The 24,961-nt window shown below is 47.7% G+C and overlaps 1 protein-coding gene across 1 annotated transcript; it reads right to left on the reverse strand.

Annotated features, from left to right (window-relative positions):
* Nucleotides 1–353: 353 nt before the first annotated feature.
* LOC149336289 (N-acetylated-alpha-linked acidic dipeptidase 2-like) lies at nt 354–24,053 on the reverse strand. The gene is made up of 11 exons (XM_089554694.1): nt 24,004–24,053; nt 21,782–21,867; nt 19,237–19,439; nt 18,000–18,063; nt 16,303–16,367; nt 15,036–15,100; nt 12,648–12,738; nt 11,523–11,775; nt 6,996–7,077; nt 4,730–4,822; nt 354–591 (listed from the first exon to the last, which is right to left on the reverse strand). The coding sequence occupies exons 2-11, from the start codon at nt 21,855–21,857 to the stop codon at nt 387–389; spliced, it is 1,197 nt and encodes a 398-aa protein (XP_089410820.1). The 5' UTR covers nt 21,858–21,867; nt 24,004–24,053; the 3' UTR covers nt 354–386.
* Between the last annotated feature and the right edge of the window lie 908 nt (nt 24,054–24,961).

The following is a 24,961-nucleotide window of genomic DNA, read 5'->3' on the forward strand; positions in this document are numbered from 1 at the left end:
TATTTTCATATCCTATTTTATTTTGTTTTTATTTCTGTTTATTTTCTTTATTTTCATTTGTATTTTCCTTCACTGTATTCCTTTTATTTTGTTTATGAAACCCATGCATTCACTAGATGCGCCTTTATTCATGCTCGAACCTTGAGCCTTCGTGGCGGAGTGGTAGCGTCTCCGCTTCAAATGCCAAAGGCCCTGGTTCGATTCCCACCCTCGGCGCAGTTTCTTTTCAAGCAGTGACGCCGAAAGGCGGACAAATCTGCCGACTCGGCTGCCGATGCGTCTGTCGACAGGGCTGCCGACAGCGTCTGCTAACGACAGAATGAGGCATTAAAGGCTTTCGCCTTAATACAGTCGTTTAATGCTGCCACAACGCATCCGTGTGGTGCTCAGATGGTCCTCTTCATGTCCAGCAGCTGGGCGCCCATGCGCACTGCCAGCACCAGCCGGGACAGGTCCATGTGGGCCTCCTCCCAGGCACTGGCCGCCTGCCGGGCGTCCTTACTCTTCTGGGCGTGGTACGCGTGTTCGTGCATGAACGCGAGGGCCTTGCCCGCGAACGCGTCTTCCGGGTCGGTGCCGAAGGCCATGTTCCTGCGCAGTCAGCGGTCACGTGATCAAAGCGTTGTCTGCACTCTACTGGCATTTGTGAAAAGCTAAGGGGGCGTGGGAACACATTTTTGTCCACTGGGACAAAATACATGGAGTAGTTGTCCTCTGAGGGCAATTCCTTGCAGTTACTGTAGAATAGATTTTTTGGATCTTTCTGGGTAGGTTAAAATCTCCTCGGCAGCGAAAAATCCGTTTTAGGCTTACAAAAATGAATTAAAAATTCTTTGTGCCACTCGATTCAAATTCCTGACGTCATTTTAAAGTGCATGTCAGTGTGGTATAAAATGTAAGATCCGCTCGAAAAATTCGACTTCGGCGCAGGCAGTTGGGGACGTTTGTATTTTGTTTCTCAGTCCTTTCTACAAGGGGTGCTCAATAAATTTATCTGTCTCAGCAAGAATGAAAAAAAAGAACGTCGAAATAATTATTTTATTCTTAATATTGTCCCTTAACAACTAAGCACCCTTGACTCACTTTTGCTGCGCCGAATTTATCGCAAAGAAAAAAAAAATGTCGCTCCTCTGAAAACCGGGGCGTCACTGCTTCCTTTGCCTCTTCGTGTCTTGAAAATTATTGGCCCCGAACTACTTGCTGACGTCAGGACCTCCGGTGCCCCTGCAAGATAATGTTCACAGGCCCGGCGAGAGTCTGTGATAACCGTTTTCGATTTTGGATCGGCGGCAGCGAGAGCTATTGCGACTTCCTCCGCTCGTGTTGAATTTGGGGCCCGAAAAGATAGCCCATCGACATTCATTCCCCGGTGGACTACGGCAGCCGTGAAGAATCCCGCGGTCGACGGCCCTGTGATGTCCACGTAGTAGACGCCCTCTTTATATCCATATTGCCTCTCAAGCGTGCGAACCCGCGCTTGTCGTCTGCCTTCATGTGAAGCCATGTCCATGTTACGCGGGAGCGGAGCGACCCAGAGCATGTGGCGCCACAGCACCGGGATGTTCTCCGTCCCCTCTGGTATGCATGTGTGTTGGATGTGTAAGCGGTTTAGCAGGCGGCGCCCAGGAACCGTCTGCGATAGCCGCGTATATTGGTTCACGAGGTGGGCCTCCCGCAACTCCTGATAGGAGTTTACCACTCCCAACGCCTTCAGTTTGGCGTTGGAGGTAGCCACCGGAAGGTCCAGTGCTCGCTTTGTTGCCTTCCTGATGATGGCGTCAATGCGCTCGTCTTGTTGTTTGGTGGTGCGTAGGTATGGCACGGCGTAGAGGATCCGGCTGGTCACGAAGGCATAGGCGAGCCGTAGCGCGTCCCTGCCCCGCAGACCACCCCGCTTGTTGGAAACACGGCGGATCATGCGCCCTACCTGTTCACCTATGCTCTTGAGTTTCGCTATAGTAGAGTCCGGCCTAAGTTTGTTATTGATGAACAGACCCAGGATCCGGAGCTCTGCCACTTCTCTGATGGGACCGCCCGACAGAAATATGTGTAGAGACGTGTTGTCCTTGTGGTTTGTCCTGACGTGTAGCGGAGGAAGTCGCAATAGCTCTCGCTGCCGCCGATCCAAAATCGAGAACGGTTAGCACAGACTCTCGCCGGGCCTGTGAACATTATCTTGCAGGCGAAATATCACCTCTTGCCTCGCAAATTTTAAGACGCGCTCTCGCCGATCCAACTCGCACAAAAGTGATCTGGGCTCCTGGCCACCAGGGTCTACGAGGCAATGAGGCCGCTGATGCGGCCGCCCGAGCGCTCACACACCGGGCTCCTCATCCTAGCTCTCCTGGCTCAGAAGCTCATAAACCGCTTCTGCGGTTCCGCGAAATCCTAAATCATTATTGCGACAGCCACCGTCTCTACCCGGCACCTGCCAAGGGGCTGAGTAAGGCGGAGGAGCGAACTCTGCGGCGCCTGCAGACAGGAACCCTTCTCTGTTCTGCCATAGCAAAACACTTCGATCCGAACACAGATGGGCGCTGCCCACACTGTGGAGAGATCTGCGATATCTTTCACATGGTGTGGGCATGTACTCAGAATCCTCACCTTCCCCCTTCCCCCACCCCCACCCGAGAGGCATGGGAGACTGCCCTCCTCAACTGCTCCACGCTGGAGTCCCAAAGGGCTCTGGTCAAGCGAGCGCGAGATGGGGCCTCGTCGTGCGGTGTCCCGGACTAAGGATACCGACCATGCAGCAGGGTTTTTTAGCCCTCAAGCTCCCTTTGAATAAAAGTTTTTCACCACCACCACCACCGTTTAAAAGCCTCCCCACATTGCTAACTGCATCAGGTTACTATGCTTTGCAGTGGGAACATACCTCCGCTGCCAAGAGTAACCTTTACATATACCGGGTGTTTTTTTAGAAGGTCCAAAATTTTTAAAGAAAGGTAAATTCCTTTAGATTTATTCTAACCCTGGGGCTATACTGAGGACTACGGAGGACGCCAGGTAAGAGGAAAACTACTTTAATTAGTTCGCTGATTAACTGATTACGTTAATTAACTCTTATAATTTTTATTTTAGGGGATATGTTGTATTAGCAGGATTGGAGATCGTCTTCCAAGCAGTCCAGCCAATAAAAAAAATTTTCATGAAAATTTTTTTCCCGCGCGTTACGAAGCGAGAAAAAGTCACACTGCTAGGAAGGTTCACACTGTCACACAGCGTCTGTGAGCGCCTGTGACGTAGTTCGCTCCGCCCTGCGCTTTGTGCCAGTGCGTTTTTGTTCCAACGCGGCATTCTGTGAGGCCGCGGAGCGAAGCGAGAGAAGCAGCGATAGCGCAGGCCCCCAGTCCGGGACGCGTGACGCAAAGCGCAGGGCGGAGTGAACTACGTCAGAGGCGCTCCCGCCGCTGAGTTACAGTGTGAAGATGCCTACCAGGGTGACTTTTTCGCGCCTCGTAACGTGCGTGAAAAATTTTTAATTAAAATTGTTTTTTCTCGGTTGGACTGTTTAAAGGACGATCTCCAATTCTGCGAATACAACATACCCCCTAAAACAAAAATTAGAAAAGTTTATTAACATATTTAGTTAATCAGCGAACTAATTAAAGCAGTTTTCCTCTTGCCTGGCGCCCGCCGTAGCCTCCAGTATAACCCCAGTGCTAAAAAAAGTCTAAAGCAATTTACCTTTTTTTGAAAAATTTTGGACCTTCTAAAAAAAAACACCCGATATTCAGTGATCGAAATCTACTCCGGGACTTGGGCAGCATATCCTGCTCCTAAAAGGCAGTGCGCTAGAGAACAGCTTACTCCCTCCTCAGTTGTTTTCACTCTCTCACTAGTTTCCCAACTTCTGGGGCAGATAAACGATTAAACGCCGTTCGTAGCTTATAAAAGCTCCGTTTCATACACAACAATTCTGGAAAAAAGCATCTGTGAGCGGGAAACCGTTGATGAACACAATGTTTTCTTACAACATAAGATTTCACTATAACAATCAATATATTCGCAGATAACCCGACGGCAGTCTTCTATTTATTTTTTTTGTATTAACGTTTTTGCTATCGTCAAAAGCGTTCCCCACTATGGCAGTCTTAATTGCCCCAGATTTTGGCATGTATCCAAAGAATTAATCATTACCTTCATTATTTCCATAACAGTTCGAAAACATTTTCTTAATTTTCAAAATTTTAGTCCGAGAATGTTGGACATGTCCGTAAGAATGGTTTCTTTGCTGTTAGGACGCCGCAGTTTATCAATACATACCCAGATTACTTTTTTCTCACTGTACCTCTAAATTCGGAATAAATTATACGGCTCGTATTAACGTTTTTTTGCTTCAAAAAAGGCGTCCAGTAATCCATCGATATGACCAAAAAATGCGAACAGCGCCGTCCACTACGGCACCTCTTTCTCTCTCTCCCTCTTCCCTTGCCTTATGGCGCAGTTAGGGTGTCCGCCACGATGGGGCACAATTACTGCTCCATTTTCTTTCCTGAAAAACTAATTTTCATTTCATTGGGTAAGGACTGGTCCACGTTGGGCGCCAGTCGCAAAGAATGCTCGCCTAACTGCGAACCCCTTTACTGTCTACGTTGTTTGTCCAGAGACAAAGAAAGAGAATTGAAAAAAAAAAAGGTGTCATTTAGACGGCGACCTGTCAGTAGTCCGGCGCTGCAATGGCGTTCAGTACAAATAAGCCTCAAGACTTGCAATTCCGACCACTCACCTGACGTTTGCCCTCCCCAGCAGTCCTTCCCTTTTGATGAAAGCTCGTTCAACCAGCATCATCCTTTCGTTGACCATGCGCCTGGTGGGTTTGCTGAACGTAAAGAAGCGACCAAGTCAATAGACAGTTTTAGTATAGCGTTTGCGTTTTTTGCGTACGCAACACGCAAGACGTTTGCGTACGCTAAATTCAAAGCGCGAACAACACTTTTAGGTGAGCGTTTGCGGACCGTTCCGCAATAGGCGCTAAGTAGACATACAACATCCAGGTTCAGCCCCCTTTGGGTAAGTACCTAGCGCCACCACACGTCGAAAAAAAAAAATTGAGGTCGTTTTGATCCAAACCAAGCCAACCAACTTCTTGAGAAGTGCTAAAAATGGCCGTTGCCATGACGACAGTGTACACAACCTGTCGTTAGGCTTACGGGCTTGAAAACAGACTGCTATCTCAAAAGTACCGGCAAGTTATCGCACATAGCATTGCGTCCCAGTGAAACGACAGAAAGCGGAAGCGAATACCACCATTTATTGCCAGTTGAGCGCCCGAATAACTCAATGACGAGGTATTTTAGAACCGAAGCGGGCAAACAGGGCGCCGCCATGTTGTCTCCGCAAGCCCCGCAAAGACGCTACGCTATTTCCAGAAAATTGCGTGCGTACGCTAAACGCTAAGCTTCTTTTAGCGTTCTGCGCATGCGCATTCTACATCCGCTATTTTATTGCGTACGCAAAGGTTTTGCGTACGCTATACTAAAACTGTCTAATGATACTATGTGAATTTGTCTGCCCACAGATAATAGAAACGGCCATTCGCCAGTTGCTTTCGGGGACCTGTCCATATAAGTATGGTTTGTTCTATCAGGTGCAAAGCTAAGTCCACGATCATGTTCTGATCATGTTTTGCTGAAAAGTTGCTCCTTAGAGTAATTTTACGGAAACCTGCCCTTTAGGCATGTTTCTAGTTGAAAACATCCACACTACACAAATACATATAAAGCAAGAAACAAGATCAGCACGTGCAGGCTAAAATACCTAGAACCATTTGCAAATGTTCCCTGGAAATAAGTCACGAGGTAAAGAGTTGAACGAGTTGAGCTCAAGAAAGCATCGTGTGAAATAATAACTCTCACGAAGACCTTGCTTCAAAAGGGCATCTGTCATCTACGAAGGTGCTATCAGAAGAGGCTCATTATGAGACGCGAGTAACATACTATTGTGCTCAGTATAACTTGCGAAATGTATCGGGGTAAGAAGTGACTGCAAGAAAAAGTGTGGTTCCGGCGCTGCTGAAAAGTTAACCATTTTAGCTACCCTGCAGCGCACCTGCATGTGGAGTCCTGTGCATTATAGTGCATTCATGTGCTACCAGACACAAAGGACAGTCACCGCCGGCTTGTTGCATGTCATGCTGAGCGCGACTACACATACAGATGGCGCTGCAGGAAAAGTGCTTAAAGGACCCTGAAATGATTTCGGTGGACATATTCTAGTGCAACAGATCTGTATAGGTGGTCTTTGCGGGTATTCGAGTCAAATTTGAAAGCTCTGCGTGGACCCTACAATAAGGGCGAAATCTCACCTCTGCGTCCCCACTGCGATGACGTCAGTGGGCGGTCTGGGCGAGCCTTGAGGGAGCATCGATTTTTAAGAACTATTTCTAAATTATAAGGTCAACGCAGGGGTGAGAAAGGTTTAAGAGGTTTAAAAGAGGTATAAAAGCAAAGTCCGCCTATACAGATCTGTTTTACTAGAACATGCTCATTGAAATCATTTCAGGGTCCTTTTAATAAATGTTCGTGTTACACCGACAGCTCAATATGGAAAACTTTGCGAGGTAAGCGGTACTGGCGTACAGTATGCCGTGACAGATAACTAGATTGTTTATCTGCTAGCCGATTGGGAATTCTTCTGAGGTGGACTGGGAAATAGCACGCATTTTGTAATGGGAACGGAGGGCAAAAGCGTACACTTATCGCTGTCTCTTGATTCCGGAGTAAACGAAAAAGAAACACGCTCTATCGCCCACCCTGCTAATAACTGCTCGTGGACTTAGCCCCAATAACGGCAAAGAACGGCTCCAGAGTTTGTTCCATTTTATGCTTCTTCAAGTGCCAGTCTAGCTTCTTATGTGATGTTGACGGCATTACTTTTCATCTGCGTTGTAAAGATCGGTTACGTGCTCTGATCTGGCGCTTTACCAGTGGACATAACGACAATCGACGTTGCTTACGAGGAGCATTACTAATTAATGCGGAAAGATTACTCACTCAATCTTCTTGTTATCCTTTAGCCAGGACTCGAAGCTGTTGGCCTGTTGCTGAAATTTGTCAGTCTCCTTCTTCAGCCAGTCTAAAAAAGAAAGCAAACATATACCATGAAAGCATAGCATGAACAGAAGTATAAATTGAGTAGGGAATTGGCATTAAGAAGAATGTAAAAAGGTAATACGAGTTAACTGAATTGGGAAGTAGTATTAAGAAGCCATGCGAAAAGTGTTGAAATACTCGAGGAAATTTTTCACGGTCCCGTGCTTCTCGGAAGACTGGCAAAGTTTGTCGAGGCAGAAAATACCAGAAGGAAAACGCATTTTTTTTCATCGTTTAGAGCTTTTTCGTTTAGAAAGCTAATCGTTCATCGTTTTAAACGCCAAAATAGACTTATACAGGGTCTGTCCTGAAAGTAATGAGACTAGTCGCGGCGTGACGCGTGCATACACTAGAGTGGGAAAGCGCTTTTGGGGGAAGGAGGGGGACCCTTCAGCTTCACAATTCGACGAGCTTAGTTGGCTGCGAGCAGGTGAGGCGAGTGGACGTGTTCAAACGTCTACCCATGATTCGTCGCTGCGTCGAGGAAACCATGGAGCGAACGTTGGAACAGCGCTACGCGATGAAGCCTTGCAATAAACTGAGTAAGTCCCCTACCGAGTCAATTAACGTGATCAAGACAGCATGTGGGAACGATGCGATGTCCAGGTCGCGTGTTCTAATGGCACAAAGCATTTACAAACGGTCGTGACGACGTTCACGACGAGCAACGGTCCAGGCGCCCGTCGATGACGGTTACGGACGGTAACGTTGACTGTGTGGTCCTGAACGTCTTCACGGCCATTTGTAAATGCTTTGTGCCATTGGAGTCTTTGCGATCTGGACATTGCATCATTACCACATGCTGTCAAATGTCTCGGTCGGTGATTTATTTAGTTTATTGCAAAGCTTCCCCTCGTCGCGCTGTTCCAACGTTCGCTCCATGGTTTCCTCAACGCAGCGAAGAAAGAGGGGTACACATTTAAACACGTCCACTCGCTTGACCTGCTCGAAGCCAACTGAGGTCTTTGCATTGTGAAGATGAAGGTTCCCCCTCCTTTCCCCAAAAGCGGTTTCCCTATCAAGCGCATGCACGCGCCACGCCGAAGTTTGTCTCATTACTTTCAGGACAGATCCTGTAAGCCATCAGGTCAGGATTTTTCTTCAGTGATTCTATGTAACTTATGTACAGTTTGAGACACCTATACTTTCATAAAAACAGGTGGAAGCCGTTCCAGTCGTACCGAAGGTTGCTGGTACTTGTCTGAAAGCGAATTTTTGCTATCTTGTTATATATAAAAAGCGAAAAACGAACGCATATTAAACCAACTTTTTACTGCCCGTCCCTGCTGCAGGTTGCGGATTCAGCAATGAATTTTTCATGTTAACGCCCGTAGAATGCGCCTATACTGCTATGGCGAATAATACTATGGAGGTTTCTGAATGCCCAGTTTTCGAAAGTAAGCCCACAATTCCCGCTTGCTGCTTGAACGGTGGCAATTAAACGGCCATTTGCAAAGGAGAGAGGCTTCTATTATAGGCAGATATTAAGCCGCAATGCAGTTTTTAAAGGGCCCAGCAGGGCTACTAGCACCGTTGTTATTAATACGATAACTGCATGGAGGAAAGTACAGAGCGTTCCCATAAAAGTAACGCATTTTCAGAGTTTATTCAGTTATTGCTTAATCTAAATCTTTAAGCATGTTGTTCAGGTGAGGCAGCGCCATAAGAGCGTTATGCGAGCAGGGAAGTGAATGAGCCTTTTACGGCTTATAGGCACCGGATGGGCTTGAGAGTAAGCGCTGTTGTGGAGGTGTGTGATACAGTTATACGCAGTCACCTGTTAGACTAGGAAGACGACGAAATGTTTGAGCATTTATTCACTCTGAGCCAAAGAGTAGTAAAAGAGTGGGGGACTAGCTGCCTAGCCAGAACTACTAGCTCCTCAAGGAGGAGCTGTACTTTGTTGGACACAGTTTGAAAGGTGACACCAGCTGCAATTGCCCTCTACGTGGACTAACATGTTGTCGCCAGGACTAATTCCTGTAGTTGATTCCATTTCACTCGGTCTTGGCGCAGGTTGTATTTACCCAATAGGGCAGAAAGCACATTCGTGAATGCAGCAGTAGTAAAAAAGTGAAAATGGTGTGTACGGAAAGCAACGGTGCAGTAATTCTGCGGCACTCTGTGAACGTCTGGACCGCACTGTGAGGGAAGGGATGAAAGAGAATTGAAAGGAGGCATAAAGAGTGGCGCCATAGTTGAGGGTTTCGATGAAATCTGACCATCTGGGGTTCTTCAACATCCACTGATATCGCATAGCATATGGAGTAGGGATTTAATCCTGCAACCTCTTACTTAACTGAGAAACTACACAGGCGCACTAAAACAAAAGGAATCCTGACGAGGACAGCTACTAGGATTTACGTTCATGCCACGGAAAAGCTGAATGCTGGCTGTAATGATGACACAGGCGGAGCCTCCTATTTTGACCGCGCCTATGCCCCGCGTGTCAGTGTGGACCGGCACGTGCTGTACGAGGTACTTATTCAATGGACGTTTCCAGGACTGCCTGACAGAACAACGAAAACCATCGACCACGTGAAAGCTATAACGCACAATTTATCGCCTTGTGACGTATGAAAAAAAAAAAAAACTCTGATGTATTCATTTCCGGGGTACAGCCTTGATTACAACTGGCCACAACGACGGGCAAAATGGGGCGTACCTCATGATTTCATGGCAGACTACAAGTTCTCTGCTTCATTATGAACCACTGCTGTAATCGGAATTGGGAAGAGGGTAACAATCGAGCCTAAATTAAAGAACGGGTGCATACGACAACCTCCGTCGGACTACCAGCCTGCATGCTTCGGACTACATGCTTCGGACTACCAGCCGAAGCATGTTAATTTTCCAGGCTGCCGGCTGAAGCACGCTTTATTTTTTGCTGGTTGATCAGAAATGGGCCACAGTCTAAGCGATTTTTGCATCGAGTAACTCTGATCATGAACTCGGCTCAGTGTGGCCGTGTGTCCGGCTAGGTCTGGCCAAATATACGCGACACGTCGGTCGCAGTGGCTCAGCAGGAGTTTATGGCTTCTGTTTAAGCTCGGGATAGCTGTGTTTAGGTGACTGCAGATTTCAACCTCCTCCCCTCCTCACCCCGGCATTTCCCCCTCCTCTGAAGTAACGTAAGTGGCAACGATGACCGTACTGTGCTCTTATACACATCGCGTAAGAGTGCCCTCTTCGAGGCAAACAAGGCCTGGGACCACAGGTGTCACATGAACACACACGGTGAAATACCGAAGCACGAGCGTAGATAACAGTGGAAAAAGCTATCAGACGGATCACATTATCACTGTCCAGCAGATGAAGGCAGGATTTCTTATTTATGGCGTAAAACCACGCAGACACCTCACACGTACAAAAGTTCCCATAGAGCCGAGATTTCGATAATCTTGAAGGAGGTCCTCGGGAGGATAAATTATTCCGGAGGTTCGCAACAAGCCATGCAGTCTAGTTTCAGGGCGCATCTTGGAAACGTGGGAATCTGTCCCTATCCCTGTAGTTCCCTTCTCCGGCACCGATGGTTCAATGATTAGCATGTTCGGCTGCAGAGAAATCAAATCTCGGTCACGGCGTTCGTGTTTCGACGGAAGCGAAACGTAGAAGACGCCCGTGTGCAGTGCGACGGCAGTGCACGCTAAAGATCACCTGGGGGTTGAAATTTACGGGAAACGCCCCATTACGTCTGCTCTCTCCTTTTTTCTCCCTTCACTCCCTCGCTTCCCTCATTGACACGACCAAGTAGCCCACAGAGAAGTGAGACAGTTACTAAGCTTTTCCGCTCAAAAAAATTAATTAGAACTTTAGTCATTATTCAGTGCAACTGCTCGTGCAGCAGAGCGAAAGCCAACGGATTTCAGGCTTGTGGGGCTGGCTTTTGAGCTCGCGAGCATAGCTTTGCTGTGGAAGCTATCCCGTTGAGCTTCCATAGCTTCCACAGTGCTGACAGAGCTAGTAAAAAAAAATTATAGGGCACATGCGGAAGCTTTTGTGTGTCATCATGGGCTATTTGTCAACTATACGCGTATTTGTTTACTAGCCAGTACTAGTTTGTAAGTAGTACTAATGTCTGAAAGTCCTTTCCCGTGAAGTGCTTTAGGTCAAAGGGCTTTATGAAAGACCATGCGATATACGCGTACATATAAAGCGTTGATTTAACCGAGCCATAAAGTCACTTCCTGTTCGTTTGATGTCACTTCCGGTTCCGGTGACGTCACACTGAAGTGTCGAAGCCTGGGTTCAAAACTCCACTTCGGAAAAAAAAATTATTTTTCTTTCTGATGTAGGCACTGCCGATGACGCCATGAGGTTACGTAGGGGTTTCGGTCCACTCCTCGTGAACAATTGGTCAACGCGGATTTTCTGAGTGATGAGCAGTATAATGCATTCGCGTTAAAAGCGCATATCTAGCGAGCTCACCGAGCGATATGTTGTGCTTGGCCAGTTCCCGATGGAGGCTCTGGTCGAGCCCACCCACGGCCGCCTGCAGCTCCTTGGCCAGCTCGGCCACCCGGTACGGCAGCACGGCGTCCTCGGCTAGACGCAGCGTCATCGCCCCGTTCATCTGGCAACAGCGTAGGGTCAGCGCGTACTGGGGGTCCAGCTTGCGCGTGAACAGCTCGCCGTCGTCGTAGGCCGTGTGGTAGGAAGGGAACCAGCCCGAGGGACGAGACTGCAGGAGAGGAAGACGCTGACTAGCCACACTCGAGATGTAGTTAAACTGGAACTAGTTAAAGTTGTTAGTCTGCGCTCGTCCCGTGTGCTGCTTCTCTCTTGTCCCGTACTTTTTTGCGCAGTTTTTGTTGTTAACCAAGTGGAGTCAAAATTTTTGTCCTGTGCGTTTTTGCTTTAAATAATGTGAAGACTTGTAATGAACTCTAACACATCTGCAACCAAAAACTTTATTGGTTGGAAGCGTGTTAAGAGTTTATTATAAGTACTTGTTAGTGAAATTGTTATGTAGATTGAAGGACATATGTGCCGCCGCAGTGGTTCAGTGGTTATGGTGCTCGGCTGCTGAGCTGAAAGACGCGGGTTCGATCCTGGCCGCGGCGGTCGCATTTCTATGGAGGCACATTCTAAGAGGCCCGTGTACTGTGCGATGTCCGAGCACGTTAAAGAACCCCCGGTGATCGAAATTTTCGTAGCCCTCCACAACGGCGTCTCCTCATAGCCTTACTCGCTTTGGGACGTTAAACCTCCATAAACCAACCAACCATAAACCAACCAAGGACAGATGTGGTAGTCCGATGGTAATGAGGCACAAGTGAGCGACTTCCGGGAAAGGTTAATAAACCGAACGCTACATTTTCATTTTAGAAAACTGAGAACATGAGGATGTGTTTTAAGCAAAAATATAGGGATCCCAGCAGTGAAGGTTATGATCGGTGATATCGAACCGAAGTTTTTCTATGAAAGAAGTTAAACGAAGACGCGCTATTAAGCATCCAAGCGTACTGCGAAGGCATTACGCAGCTTCCACTGTCATCGTTAAAGGTAAACTCAGTGAAACTTCGTACACGGAACCATTAACGTGGCACTCACCCCCTCAGGACGGAACGTGAAATCCACGGACGGTATGCCTGCGTAGAAGTTGAAGGCCGCGTGGTCGCCTACGCCGTGGGTGTACGGGATGCTGCGAGGGCAAGGAAAAGGGCGCATTTGTTGGTCTGCATTAAGATTCGTTAACTGTTTCTGAACGCAACGCGCATTATCCCATTATGATCTTATTTGAATTACGAGAAAGACGACGACCATGCAGGTGATGGTGTGGGCGGAGTGTTCGCTCCAGGTACCCCGGCTGTTATTAAGAGGTATCTGCGCCATCACTTACGAATGAGAACATGCAACGTGAAACGTCTTTGTGGGCACATGCATTCCTGACTCCATGCCGCTACGAAAGAGGCCTGCTACGGAGGAATAAGTTACATGAAGAACAGGTGTAACAAGAAGAATCGATCGGTAGAGATGACGACGCACGCAGTGCGAACCGAAGGTAACATTGAAATAAACACACCTCCTTGTGCATGTATAAGCTGAGAATACTTGTTTCCTTTTGGCCGCCGCGGTGGCTCAGTGGTTATGGTGCTCGGCTGCTGACCCGAAAGACGCGGGTTCGATCCCGGCCGCGGCGGTTGAATTTTTATGAAGGAGAAATTCTAGAGGTCCGTGTACTGTGCGATGTCAGTGCACGTTAAAGAACCACAGGTGGTCGAAATTTCCGGCGCCCTTCACTACGACGTCTCTCATAGCCCGAGTCGTTTTGGGACGTTAAACCCTATAAACCAACCAACAAACTTGTTTTTTGTACGTCAGTACCAACAACATAAGAGGCCTTTGCGTACAGTTCCTAAAAGTCCTGCAAACGCTGAGAACTTACGCTGTAAACACGAACACACCTGTATGGAAGTAAAAAGAGCTGTCCTCTAGCGCTTCCTTTTATGAAAGGGCGTGCGCTCGAGAACAACTTTATTCCCTTTTTACTCCTTTCTGTTATGAGTGTACGGCGCCTTTACGAGATGCCGAAGAAAAAGATAGTTTTTCTTCCTCCTCCGCTTCTTCTACACCTGCTTTTAGTTTTTTAGTTCGCAAGCTCTTATAGTGGCCATGAACTTGGGTGTTGTCTGTTTTTCGGGTTGTCTGCCTGTTTGTCGTCTGTTTGTCTGAAGCCGGTTCAGTGGCAGGCTGCTCACCTGCCCAGCGGATGGTGGGAAACCTGTTCACGTTGTCAGGTGGCAGTTCAATTAATCGTGAGAGGCTCCTCGGGAAGATCAACTTGGGCCGCAGCCCATCCCAAGCAATACAAGTTCCACCGAGGGCAACCCCTGCCATAGCACCTGCCTTGTGCTGCTGCGCCACTGCTCACCTGCCCACCGGATGGCTTACTTGACAAGGTGTTGGCGGTGGGCAAGTGAGCAGTGGCGCAGCGGCACAAGGCAGGTGTTGCCATGTCCTTCTTTCAATTTTGCATGAAAGAACACACACACACACACACACACACACACACACACACACACACACACACACACACACACACACACACACACACACACACACACACACACACACACACACACACACACACACACACACACACACACACACACACACACACACACACACACACACACACACACACACACACACACACACACACACACACACACACACACACACACACACACACACACACACACACACACACACACACACACACACACACACACACACACACACACACACACACACACACACACACACACACACACACACACACACACACACACACACACACACACACACACACACACACACACACACACACACACACACACACACACACACACACACACACACACACACACACACACACACACACACACACACACACACACACACACACACACACACACACACACACACACACACACACACACACACACACACACACACACACACACAGACAACCACCTTAACCTAGCAGAGCAGCGCAGCTCTGAAACATCATTCTAGTGCACGTAGTATCCGCATTTGGCGTAATTACTCAAATCGACTCATATTTTTTTTATCTTTCTCTACTTCGGGGCTTCCACTTTGTATTCCTGCTCTCGTGAACGCTGGATTATGATGTGCATAGGTCAGCACCTGTGTTGTCTCTTTTGTACAGCCGGCCAAATCTTTAGCTGGCGTGCGTTACGGCCGCTTTTTCTGTGCTCCTGCGTTTTGGGACGAAGCAAACTTGCAGAAAGCTCAATATTAAGCACGGGCTTAGTGAGCCTGTGCTTAAATTTGATATTTCCGCAAGTTTGCTCCGTCATAAGCTACAGGAGCACAGAAAACGCGGCTGTAACGCACGTCAGCTAAAGTTTTGGCCGGCTGTACGTTCCGTTTCACTGGCGTTGTGGTAGAGGCGTATTTGCGAAACAAACGTACCGGGGCCGCTGTTTCTTCTCAGCCTTTTCCCACGCTTGGAGTAACGTGCCGCTGCCGCTGGGAACCTGCGCAGAAGACATCGCCAGCCATTGCTCAAGAAACGCCGCGCTGTCTGCCTTGCATTCTGAAGCGCTGTATGCGATACAGTTCGCACGATCACAGAAAAATTATTACTGCGAAAGCATTATATGGCCTATTAGCGCAAAAGCCGGCGGCGCCGGTCGCCGTCCATGGCACGGAATTCCCCAGTGACGTCACCATGCTCTCGCATGGCGTCAGCAGTAGACCAAGATAGTGATGTCTACAGCAAAGAAAAATTTACATTTCTTCCGAACGTGCGGGGAATTCAACCTAGGACCTTTAGACTTCGAGGCGAGTACGCAACCTACAGGCCACGAAACCGCGTTATTTCTTGTCAAGTGAAGGTGAACCTAGTGTATGCGTTTCCTTACGACTGTATGCTAACAAGTACGTGTGTCATGAGAAAAGAAGGAATCGTTAATGAGCCTCGCAACAGAGCTCACTATGAGCCAGTGCTTTCGCATTGAAACCACGTGATCAGTCTTGATTAATCAAGCATAGTAGTGTTCTTTATAATTTACCGTATATGATTTGCGAAGGGATTTGCAGGCAGCTATAAAGTTGTCTTCAGATAACAAGAAGAAATTCGCACTGCGCGGACCACAAAAGCTGTTTCAGAATACATTAGCTTTTTGTATATTGGAAATGCCAATGTTCCAAAAATGAAACATCGAAAAAGAAACATCCTCAGCCAATTTAAATTTGGCTACCTTTCTTTTCGAAGCTAATTTAGAAACCATACGTAAATTCTCAATAGGAATTTATGTTTTTTAACATTACTTCATAGTGCAGTGTTTTAAAAGGCAGAAATGTCCGTTTGTAGAGAGGGCGCAGTGGTCTGATGAAGTGGCCAGTGAAGCCGCCACCGTTTCGAAACCTACTCGTGGCTATAGAGTTTTGCCATAAAGTTTCTTGCATAGCTGTCCGCAAAGCCTGCCGGCAGGTTGACGCCTGTAAGCATGCTGAATTTTCACAAAGTCTCAATATAGGCTCTCTGAACGCAAAGGAATATTTTTTCGTCAAAGCCACGTTTCATAAAGCTTTGAGGGGAATGAATGTGCAGGCAACTGTATGTCTTACGTTTGCTACGCTGCCTGGCAGGGCGGAGGAATATTTAAGCTCAGCTTATGTGTTACACAATTGCCTTCGCAGGTAAATGTGTAACGCATTACCTTGGCATAATTACCTTCGCAGCTGCACTATATACCACTTCCCGAAGCGTTGGCGAGGCGTGCACAGTGAAGCGGGGTCCTGTAACGAAAAACAACAACAACTTAATGGCGAGTACACCCGTCTGGACTCGCACGGTCAGCGTTATAGCTTGTCCACACTGTGCATTTTCAATTGCTGCATTTGCTTTGAATCCTGCTGTTACGCAATACCGGGCGACGATAGTGTTTGGAGCTTAGGCAACGTTGCAACAAGTGCATTATGGTGAGACTTGTGTTGGGACGTGCTTGTTCATCTCATAGCCCAGCGCGTTCGTCGTCCTATATGCTCGTCCTATATGCTCAATTCGCTGCATGTTTCTAGCTCTTGAAACCCGCATACGTGATGCGTTCAGAGCACGACGCTCGCTTCGGCTACGGGCTTTGTCGAGAACTTTTACCTTAGCAGCTAACGCTATGAAAAAAAAGTCCTGTGAGGTTTACTCTTGCGGAAACGCGAATTTCAGCGGCAGCTTGGGTGGTACGAAGTGGTGATGTCCCTCAGTGTTTACTTAATCACACTGTGGGATCTGTGCTGCGTTTCCAAGCGAGAACTCTTCATGGGGCAACCGCGACCGATGCCATTGTTGAGATGCGCCGGCGTCCACTTGTATATAACGCGGAAAAGATGCGGGATCAAAGCCTGGCCGCGGCAGCACCGTATCGACGGTGAAGCACGTGTGCTGTGCGATGCACGTTAAAAAAAAATTGACAGAGACACTTAACACTGCTTACGTGTGGGAATGCGAAAGCATTACTGTCCATGGGTGCATTGCTTACGCGTAAGGTTTGTACATACATTAAAGTTCTTTCCTATGAGTTTGTGTGTTTACGTACTGGCTGCACACCAGACCGCAAACGTTCGGACTCGCTCGCTGAAAGGCGATAAGACTGACCGAATTTACATGTCGTGGACGTAAGGCGTAGACGTTTGGCTGTTTGCGACACCCCCTCCACACACACGTACACACACACACACACACACACACACACACACACACACACACACACACACACACACACACACACACACACACACACACACACACACACACACACACACACACACACACACACACACACACACACACACACACACACACACACACACACACACACACACACACACACACACACACACACACGTACACACACACACACGCACGCACACACGTACACACACACGTACACACACACACACGCACGCACGCGTATGACACTACCCGGAAAACTGTACGGCGATTGGTTGCATTACAATTTTGATACGAAAGTCTGAGAAGGCATACAATTGAAGGTGCGTAAATCGTCGGCTCCAATCTTTGTCGCAGGCTAACCTCCAACTTGAGTAGCACATGCAAGCCATATGCAACGAGAAATCGCATGACAGCACCCGGAAGGCTATACGACAAAGTGTTGCGCCGCACTTTTGGTACGAATGTCGGGAAAACTGACGTCACGTGGAGGTTGGCCAACGGAGAGTATATGCAGACGAACGACATGGGTGCAGGATTGTCGAGGGGGCGGCGCCCGGCTTGCTGTGTGCGTCATACGGCCGCTTGATGACGTCACCCTATTTTTCTTGTAATCGCTGGGATTTTCCGTACAATCTGCGAGCACACACACACACACGCACACACACGCACGCACACATACATGCACGAATGCTTCCACTTACCAGACGCACAGCTGTCCACGTTCACGTAGCCTACTGCGCCGGCATCGAGGAGAACGATGTTTTCCTGTAGGAGATCATAAACAAACCTTGCGCACATTGAAACCGCCAAAACACGACCGAATGCAGGGCTTTTCGCTACCCCAGAAAAAGTTACTTATCTGCCAACACTGCGCAACACAAGCGTTCTTACACATCGGTCCAAGTGGCAACTTTCGCTTGCTGCTGTGCTTCGAATTTTTGGTTGTGGTGTGGAATCACAGTGCCTTCCCGAAGCGTATCGGATTTAGCGGCCAACCACCTCATCCTAATCGGAATAAGGAACTCCAGCGATGACCACGCCAAAATAGTTGGCCGTGCGTGCAACGTGCAGGACTGCAGCGTAAGCCGAACCAGTTCTCTCTCATGACAAAATGCTTCTTAACAGAGCTGGCGGTGTGGGAGAACAGTGCACATTCTCTATTGGCATTTCAGACACGTGAATACACCTAGGTTCTACACTTAGTCGCTGCCACAGGCAAGCCGCTTAGTGGTTCACTTATTAAAGCAGCGTAAAACGATGGCTGCAGTTCCGTAAACCCCACTTTGACGACGACAATTCTGAAACTATGCTTAGACGCCTTCTGTGTGTGCCCAACCGCGTAGGCGGTCCACACAGTCCGTGCTTTCTCTCGCAGGCCACTAGGTGGCGAGGAATAATGCGTAGCTGCGAATAGGCTGCCGCAAGACCCAAGCTTAGACATGGGTGACAGCTAGGCAGAAGGCAAGGCGTTGACCAAGTGTAGTAGACCTTTCATCGCACGAAAACGCACACATACTCGTACGCCGCCACGGTTGCTCAGTGGTTATGGCAGTCGACTGCTGACCCGAAAGACGCGGGTTCGATCTTGGCCGCGGCGGTCGAATTTCGATGGAGGCGAAATTCTAGAGGCCCCTGTACTGTGTGATTTCACTGCACGTAAAAGAATCCCAGGTGGTCGAGATTTCCGGAGCCGTTCACTACGGCGTCCCTCATAGCCTGAGTCGCTTTGGGACGTTAAACCCCCATAAACCATGAACCAAACTACACTCGCACATCAGCTGCGGCCTTGCTATTTCAGGAGAGTTAATATTACGCCCAGCATGATAGTGTTTACTCAGTATGGTCTTATTTTAAATGCTAAGGCAACAGCGGCGACTTTCTGCCGCGGCGTGGTTCTACGGTTCCTCCTATCAGAGGTGCGCCAGGAGCACAGCCTACCTCGACCCACTCGGAAGAACCGGCGAACGCCATTTCGCCAGCCGCCCACGACGCGAGCACGATGGTCCGCCGCGGAGTCCAGCCCTTCTTCAGCATGGTGCCCAGGGCGTGGCCGAGTTCCAGGAGAGCGGCTGTCGCAGAAGTGGGCTCAGCCGCGCCCACGCCCCACGAATCGTGGTGGGCCCCCGTGATGATGAAGCGGTCTGCATCCACACAGCGCGGATGATCAGAGTGATTCAAGACCTCTCGGATAAGAGACAGACATGAGAACTACGTGCGTTTCATTCAATATCAGGATAAACCATCGTTATACGTCAAAGTGGAGTGTAAAGCTGCGCGAGTTGGATGGGATCCATCTTCGGAGAATAAATCAAATGAAATAAAATTTATTTCAACATCACAATGGTACATATCCAATGCTGCGGGTGCAGGCAAAAAGACTTCCGGAGGCTTGACGAGACGTAAACCCTACTGAGTGACGCTTGACAGAAACTGCATCAGAAGTGCTGAACACGACCACAGAAGATTAGTTTGGTCAAAAACCAAACTAATCCAACACTCTTCCCACTTCGAGTTACTGATCAATTCGCTCTCGCCCTACCATAAGCTTGCCGTCCCGGTTAGCTCAATTGGTAGAGCGACTGCTCCGGTGTGGCGGTGGTTCCGGGTTCGAACCCCGGACCAGGACGAATTTTTCTTTAACTACGAAGTTTCTGAGAAAGCTGTATAGCTTTCCTTTGTAGCCGTATGGCTGCGCTTGGGTGGATGCCAATGAGTAATTACTCCCTTATTAGAAGATTAGTTTGGTTTAGTTTACTAGGGTTTAACGTCCCGAAGCGGCTCAGGCTATGAGGGACGTCGTAGTGAAAGGGCTCCGGAAACTTCGACCACCTGAAGTTATTTAACGTGCACTAACAGTACACGGGCCTCTAGAATTTCACCTCCCTCGAAATTCGGCCGCCGCAGCAGGGATCGACCCCGCGTCTTTCGGGCCAGCAGCCGAGTGCCATAACTACTGAGCCACCCGCGGCGGGTCACACAAGATTAGGGACGACTCTAAAAGATAAATTTGTATATGATATTGTAAATATCTGCAGAACAGTTAGACGCTCAGTGGGGACAGCAAAAGAAAACAGCAGCGAAACTGCAATGGCATTGGCAACGGTTTGCTAATTTCAGGTGGTTATTAGAATAGCGAGTTTAATGCTGCTAAGAGGTATGTTGGCTATTAGAAGATGCGGTAGTGGAGAGCTCCTGATCAGTTTCGACTACTGAAGTCCATTAACATGTGCTGACATTGCACAGCACAAAAGACGCGGTGGGTCAGTGATTACGGCGCTCGGCTGCTGACTCGAAAGATGCGGGTTCGATGCCGGCTACGGCGGCCGAATTTCGATGGAGGCGAAATTCTAGAGGCCCGTGTACTGTGCGATGTCAGTGCACGTTAAAGAACCCCGGGTGGTCGAAATTTCCGGAGCCCTTCGCTACGGCGTCTCTCATAGCCTGAGTCGCTTTGGGACGTTAAACCCCATAAACCATAAAATAAACCATAAAGGCGGGCTCCGTGGCGGGATCCTAGTTCACGACTCGGCGTTCAGGAGCCGAAGGCCACAACCACAGAGTCACCACCGCGGGTTGAGGCGGTTAATGGCTAATGTATATTTCCGTACTAATTCGATATTGTACTCTATGAAATGAAGTCGCAGTGGAGAGGACCGGTTGATTTCGGTTTCACAAGGGGTTATTTAACTTGCATCTATAATCTCAGTACGTGGCTGAGCTTTTAGGAATGCAAGTCTACCCGAGAAATCGCGGCGAGACAGAGAAGCAGGTTCGGTAAGCAAAAGGTCTCTACCTTATTTGGTGTCTAACGAAGGATGGTGATTAGAAAAACGCTTGCAGCCCACACTGTTTGCCGTGGAACAGCAAACAAATGTTGAGTCTTTTTTTTCTGTGCATAAACGCTAGGAAAGTTGTTTTTTTTTTCATGCGTTCGTCAGCAAGCAGCGCTGTTTCTACAAAACAAGGGTAATGTTAGAGAACCATTCAATGCATACTGCTCAGCGCGAAGCCCAGATTGCATGCTTTTTCGCAGTAGCATTGAATTGACTACTATTATACGATGGTTCGAGATGATAAGTATGCGGGAATAATGTAGCCAGAAATTAATAGGCAATTGATAACATAATCGAAGTCATTTACAGCTTATTTTCAGCATGTAACACAAAACACTTGTGGGGCCCTGAAAAGCTTTTTTCTTTGCTCCAGTTGTGACTTTTTGAAGTGCAGCTTCAATCGGCTTATTGTTGCCACCCCACTCAAGGTGAAATGTCGCAGTTCATCTGAGTGTTGAAGAAATGGTTTCGTATCACCGTCGTGGCATGTTGAGTAAGCATTAACGCAGGCTCTTCATGTCGCCGTATTATGCAAGAGGCGAAAGGAAGATGCGAAAGTGCTAACATGCATCTGATGTTGAAAGAATAGACGTTGAATTGAAATAATTGAAATAGTTTGCGTTGAAATAATAAACAGGGACCGTGCTTACCTGGCTCGTTGCTGCCTTTGACAATTCCCAGCACGCTGTTCACGACTCGAGTCACTCTCTTGCTGAATACGGACATTTTGACGAGCCTGTTATGGGGAAGAAAAAACAATCTAACTGATTTGGAATTTGTAAAATCAAACTCGGCATTTCGAATGTTAAACTTGACGTTAGATTTTGTATAGCAAACTAATTCATCGACAATTTCGACCCGTATTTTGACCATAAGCTGTTGAAGAGGGCTGATCATTTTCAAAGATACCTTCAGGTTGTCATTACTCTCAGTCGCCTATTTTGGCTAGATTTCAATTAGTATTGATATCACGAATTTAAATAAAACGCCGTTCTTTAGGCAAGCCGGAGAACATGCAGTTATGGAAACAATGAAATATTTCGTGGAACTGTGTTAAAAAGTAAACAAAAGCCGTCACATTGCTCTTGGCAAAGCAAAACAGGCCTGCACTGATGAAGCGTTTCTTGTGAACTATGCATATGAAATTATGGGAATATGGAGACCTATGAGAAATATGCGGAAATACGAACATATTTCCAAAGTCCTGCGGATATATTCCATTACTTCTCCGCACACTTTTCATATGATTTATACATAATATGCATGACGCCATACCGAGTCCGTATGGATTTCGATTTTGCCGTAAGCACCTTATCTTCATACCCCGTAAATGCATATTATTTCTTTCCATATTAGCCACACGGAAAACGGAAGGAATTATGAGAATCTTCGCATGGAACGTCTTATCAGGCTTATCAAAACAAACACAAACCCAGCGGCCGATTCTGTGCACATTTGATTCACGGTCGAAAACATCGGTCTCAACTTCCTCGAATACATGCAGTCTTGTTATGCTACGAGGACAGCTATCATTCAGATGAGTACCGCAGTGGTGCAGGTTCACGTCAAGCAGGTTTGGCTCGGAGCTGATGAGAACCGGCGACCCCATTGTAGCCTTTTGGCCACCGACCCACAGCTTCTGCGGTCATTGAATCCTACTTACTTTTTGCAAAGACGGTGCGCAAATGTGCTCGTGCAAGCATGTTTCCTTTCGCAACCCTTGAATGCAGGAGGTACAGCCGAACTTAAGGTTCACAGCTTGCACGAGGAAATGCGGTGATGCATGCTATAGGCTCAGCTGTCGCTCCTGTGCCTGCTACTTAGACCCCCGATGAGTGGTAATCTGCGCTCAGAAGTCCTTTTTTTGCATGCGCGAAAGTTAAAAAGAAAAGCTTTGTCGTCACCAACAGCGTCAATACTCTAAAACGACATATACTTCTTCGGGTAGATTGTCAGGGGGTCGCGATGACAAAATATTCCGCATTCGTGATTGCACACCCTGTAGTGTCCCACGCAGAGAAGATCGTGCAACTCTACAAAAATATTACTACAATACAGAAATTTTCGTTACAGCTGATTTTCTTTTCTTGATCTAAACATTTGGCAGTTCAGGGTCGCCCCAAAATATGAAATAAATTAAACGTGAGTCTGCTTTTAGAACCACATGCCTTCTTAATCGGTGACTAAAATTATCGGTTGTGTTTCATAATTATGAAAGCGGCAAGCCCTGGCAAGTCCATTTGCTTCAGCGATGCAACGAGTGGAATTCAGCTGAGATGCGACGTTAGGCTATACCGAACAATTCTGGACTAAAACATATTTCATCGGGAATAAGTTTATGCGCGCACTTTTTTCATATACTTTAAGATTTCACTATACTATTCAATATACCTATGGACCTCTCCTCGGCAGGGTTGCTATTTTCTACTGTTGACGTTTTTGCTGCTGTCAAATGCATTTCCCATTTGTTTTCTATGGCAGTCTCAACTGCTCGATGCGAGCGATGGCAAAATTCGAAAGAAATATTTTACTACGCATCGGAAGAACGCCCAATTACCTTCAGTTTTTCCATAACAATACAGGAAGTACTTTACAATTTTCAATATTCAAAATTTTTGTCCAAGAATTTCGGAGATGAACAGACGTGCAAGCTTGGTCCAAATTGGCAGAAGGAAAGCCGTTGCTGGACCTTGGACTGACAATCATTTGCAGTTGTGGGTTAGGCGTGGCACACGGTGAATTTGATTGTTTGCAGCATAGCGAATCCAAAACATAACTTTGCATGCTATCATACTAGTGATGAAAAACAGCTAAAGCAGGGGGCGCTGTGGGTTTAAATCTGCATGACTTAAAGCTCAGGGCGACCGCGTACCTTCCTTCTGGGAACAGTGGACCCGTCTTGTAGGGGACGCTGAGACCACCTTTCCAGCCAAGCTCCTCGCCTCCGAGGGACCTGCGGCCAGAAATAGCCTCCAATTATTGTTGTGGTACAAGTGGAAGGAGCGTGCTTCTGCATCACTGTCTCGCTTATTTACGGTTCCATTTGCCCATCACAGTCTTGCTTGCGAGAACTTTGTACTTCGCTTACAATTAGGTGCGAAAATATACCTGTGAATATTTGCACACCACATCTACGTTCCACATTCACGTATCTCTGAAAATTAGGTGTGAAAATAGTCTTCCCGCACCACTCTTCCGCTTAATGTGAAGTAACGTAACGTGACGTAAAGTCAGTGGTCATGTTGAGTAAGAATGCAGTAGGGATAAAAAAATCTGGTCTACACTTTACCAGCTCACTGTAATGCCATGCTGAGCACCGCTGTGCAGACAAAAAAGAAAAAAAAACTAAGTGGAGAGGTTGATCATGGGAATGAGGGGCTTCGCTTTCGATCTTTAGTCAGTCTTAGTCAGTACAACGAAATTTGAAGTGTCAACAAATTTTTCCAGGTGTGCAGACGTTTAGACTTTGCAACACAGGATAACGACGACGCAGGAGGGAGAACCCTAGCGTCTAGGTAAGCGAATGTACTTCGTTCCGCCTTTTTTCAAAAGTAAACTCCTTCAGAGCACCTTATACCGAGTAGATTAAGCCTAATGTCATCACCTTGAAATCGCGTCAGACGTGTCAGACTATACATTAACCCCACGCACCACGGAGGAAGGAAAACTCAGGAGAGGCCCGCGCTATCCGAGCTGCACGCCAAAAAGTGTGCCAGAAGTCACGCTCTTTCGCAAGGACTGCTGGGAGAGTTTGACCGCCGGCTCAGCCAATCGTAACGCCGGGCGCAGCGGCGTCGTCTGCTGCATTGTCTGCGTCGTCTGCTGCGCAT

The sequence above is a fragment of the Amblyomma mixtum genome, chromosome 7 (genome assembly GCF_055824585.1).
Source record: "Amblyomma mixtum isolate Tamu chromosome 7, ASM5582458v1, whole genome shotgun sequence".
Lineage (NCBI taxonomy): Eukaryota > Metazoa > Arthropoda > Arachnida > Ixodida > Ixodidae > Amblyomma > Amblyomma mixtum.

Coding starts and splice junctions, on each gene's coding strand:
- LOC149336289 (XM_089554694.1), bottom strand. CDS start 21,857: ATGTCCGTATTCAGCAAGAGAGTGACTCGAGTCGTGAACAGCGTGCTG. Junction 16,368..17,999: donor CGTGGACAGCTGTGCGTCTG/GTAAGTGGAAGC, acceptor TTTTCGTTACAG/GACCCCGCTTCACTGTGCAC. Junction 7,078..11,522: donor CAAGCACAACATATCGCTCG/GTGAGCTCGCTA, acceptor TTTCTTTTTTAG/ACTGGCTGAAGAAGGAGACT.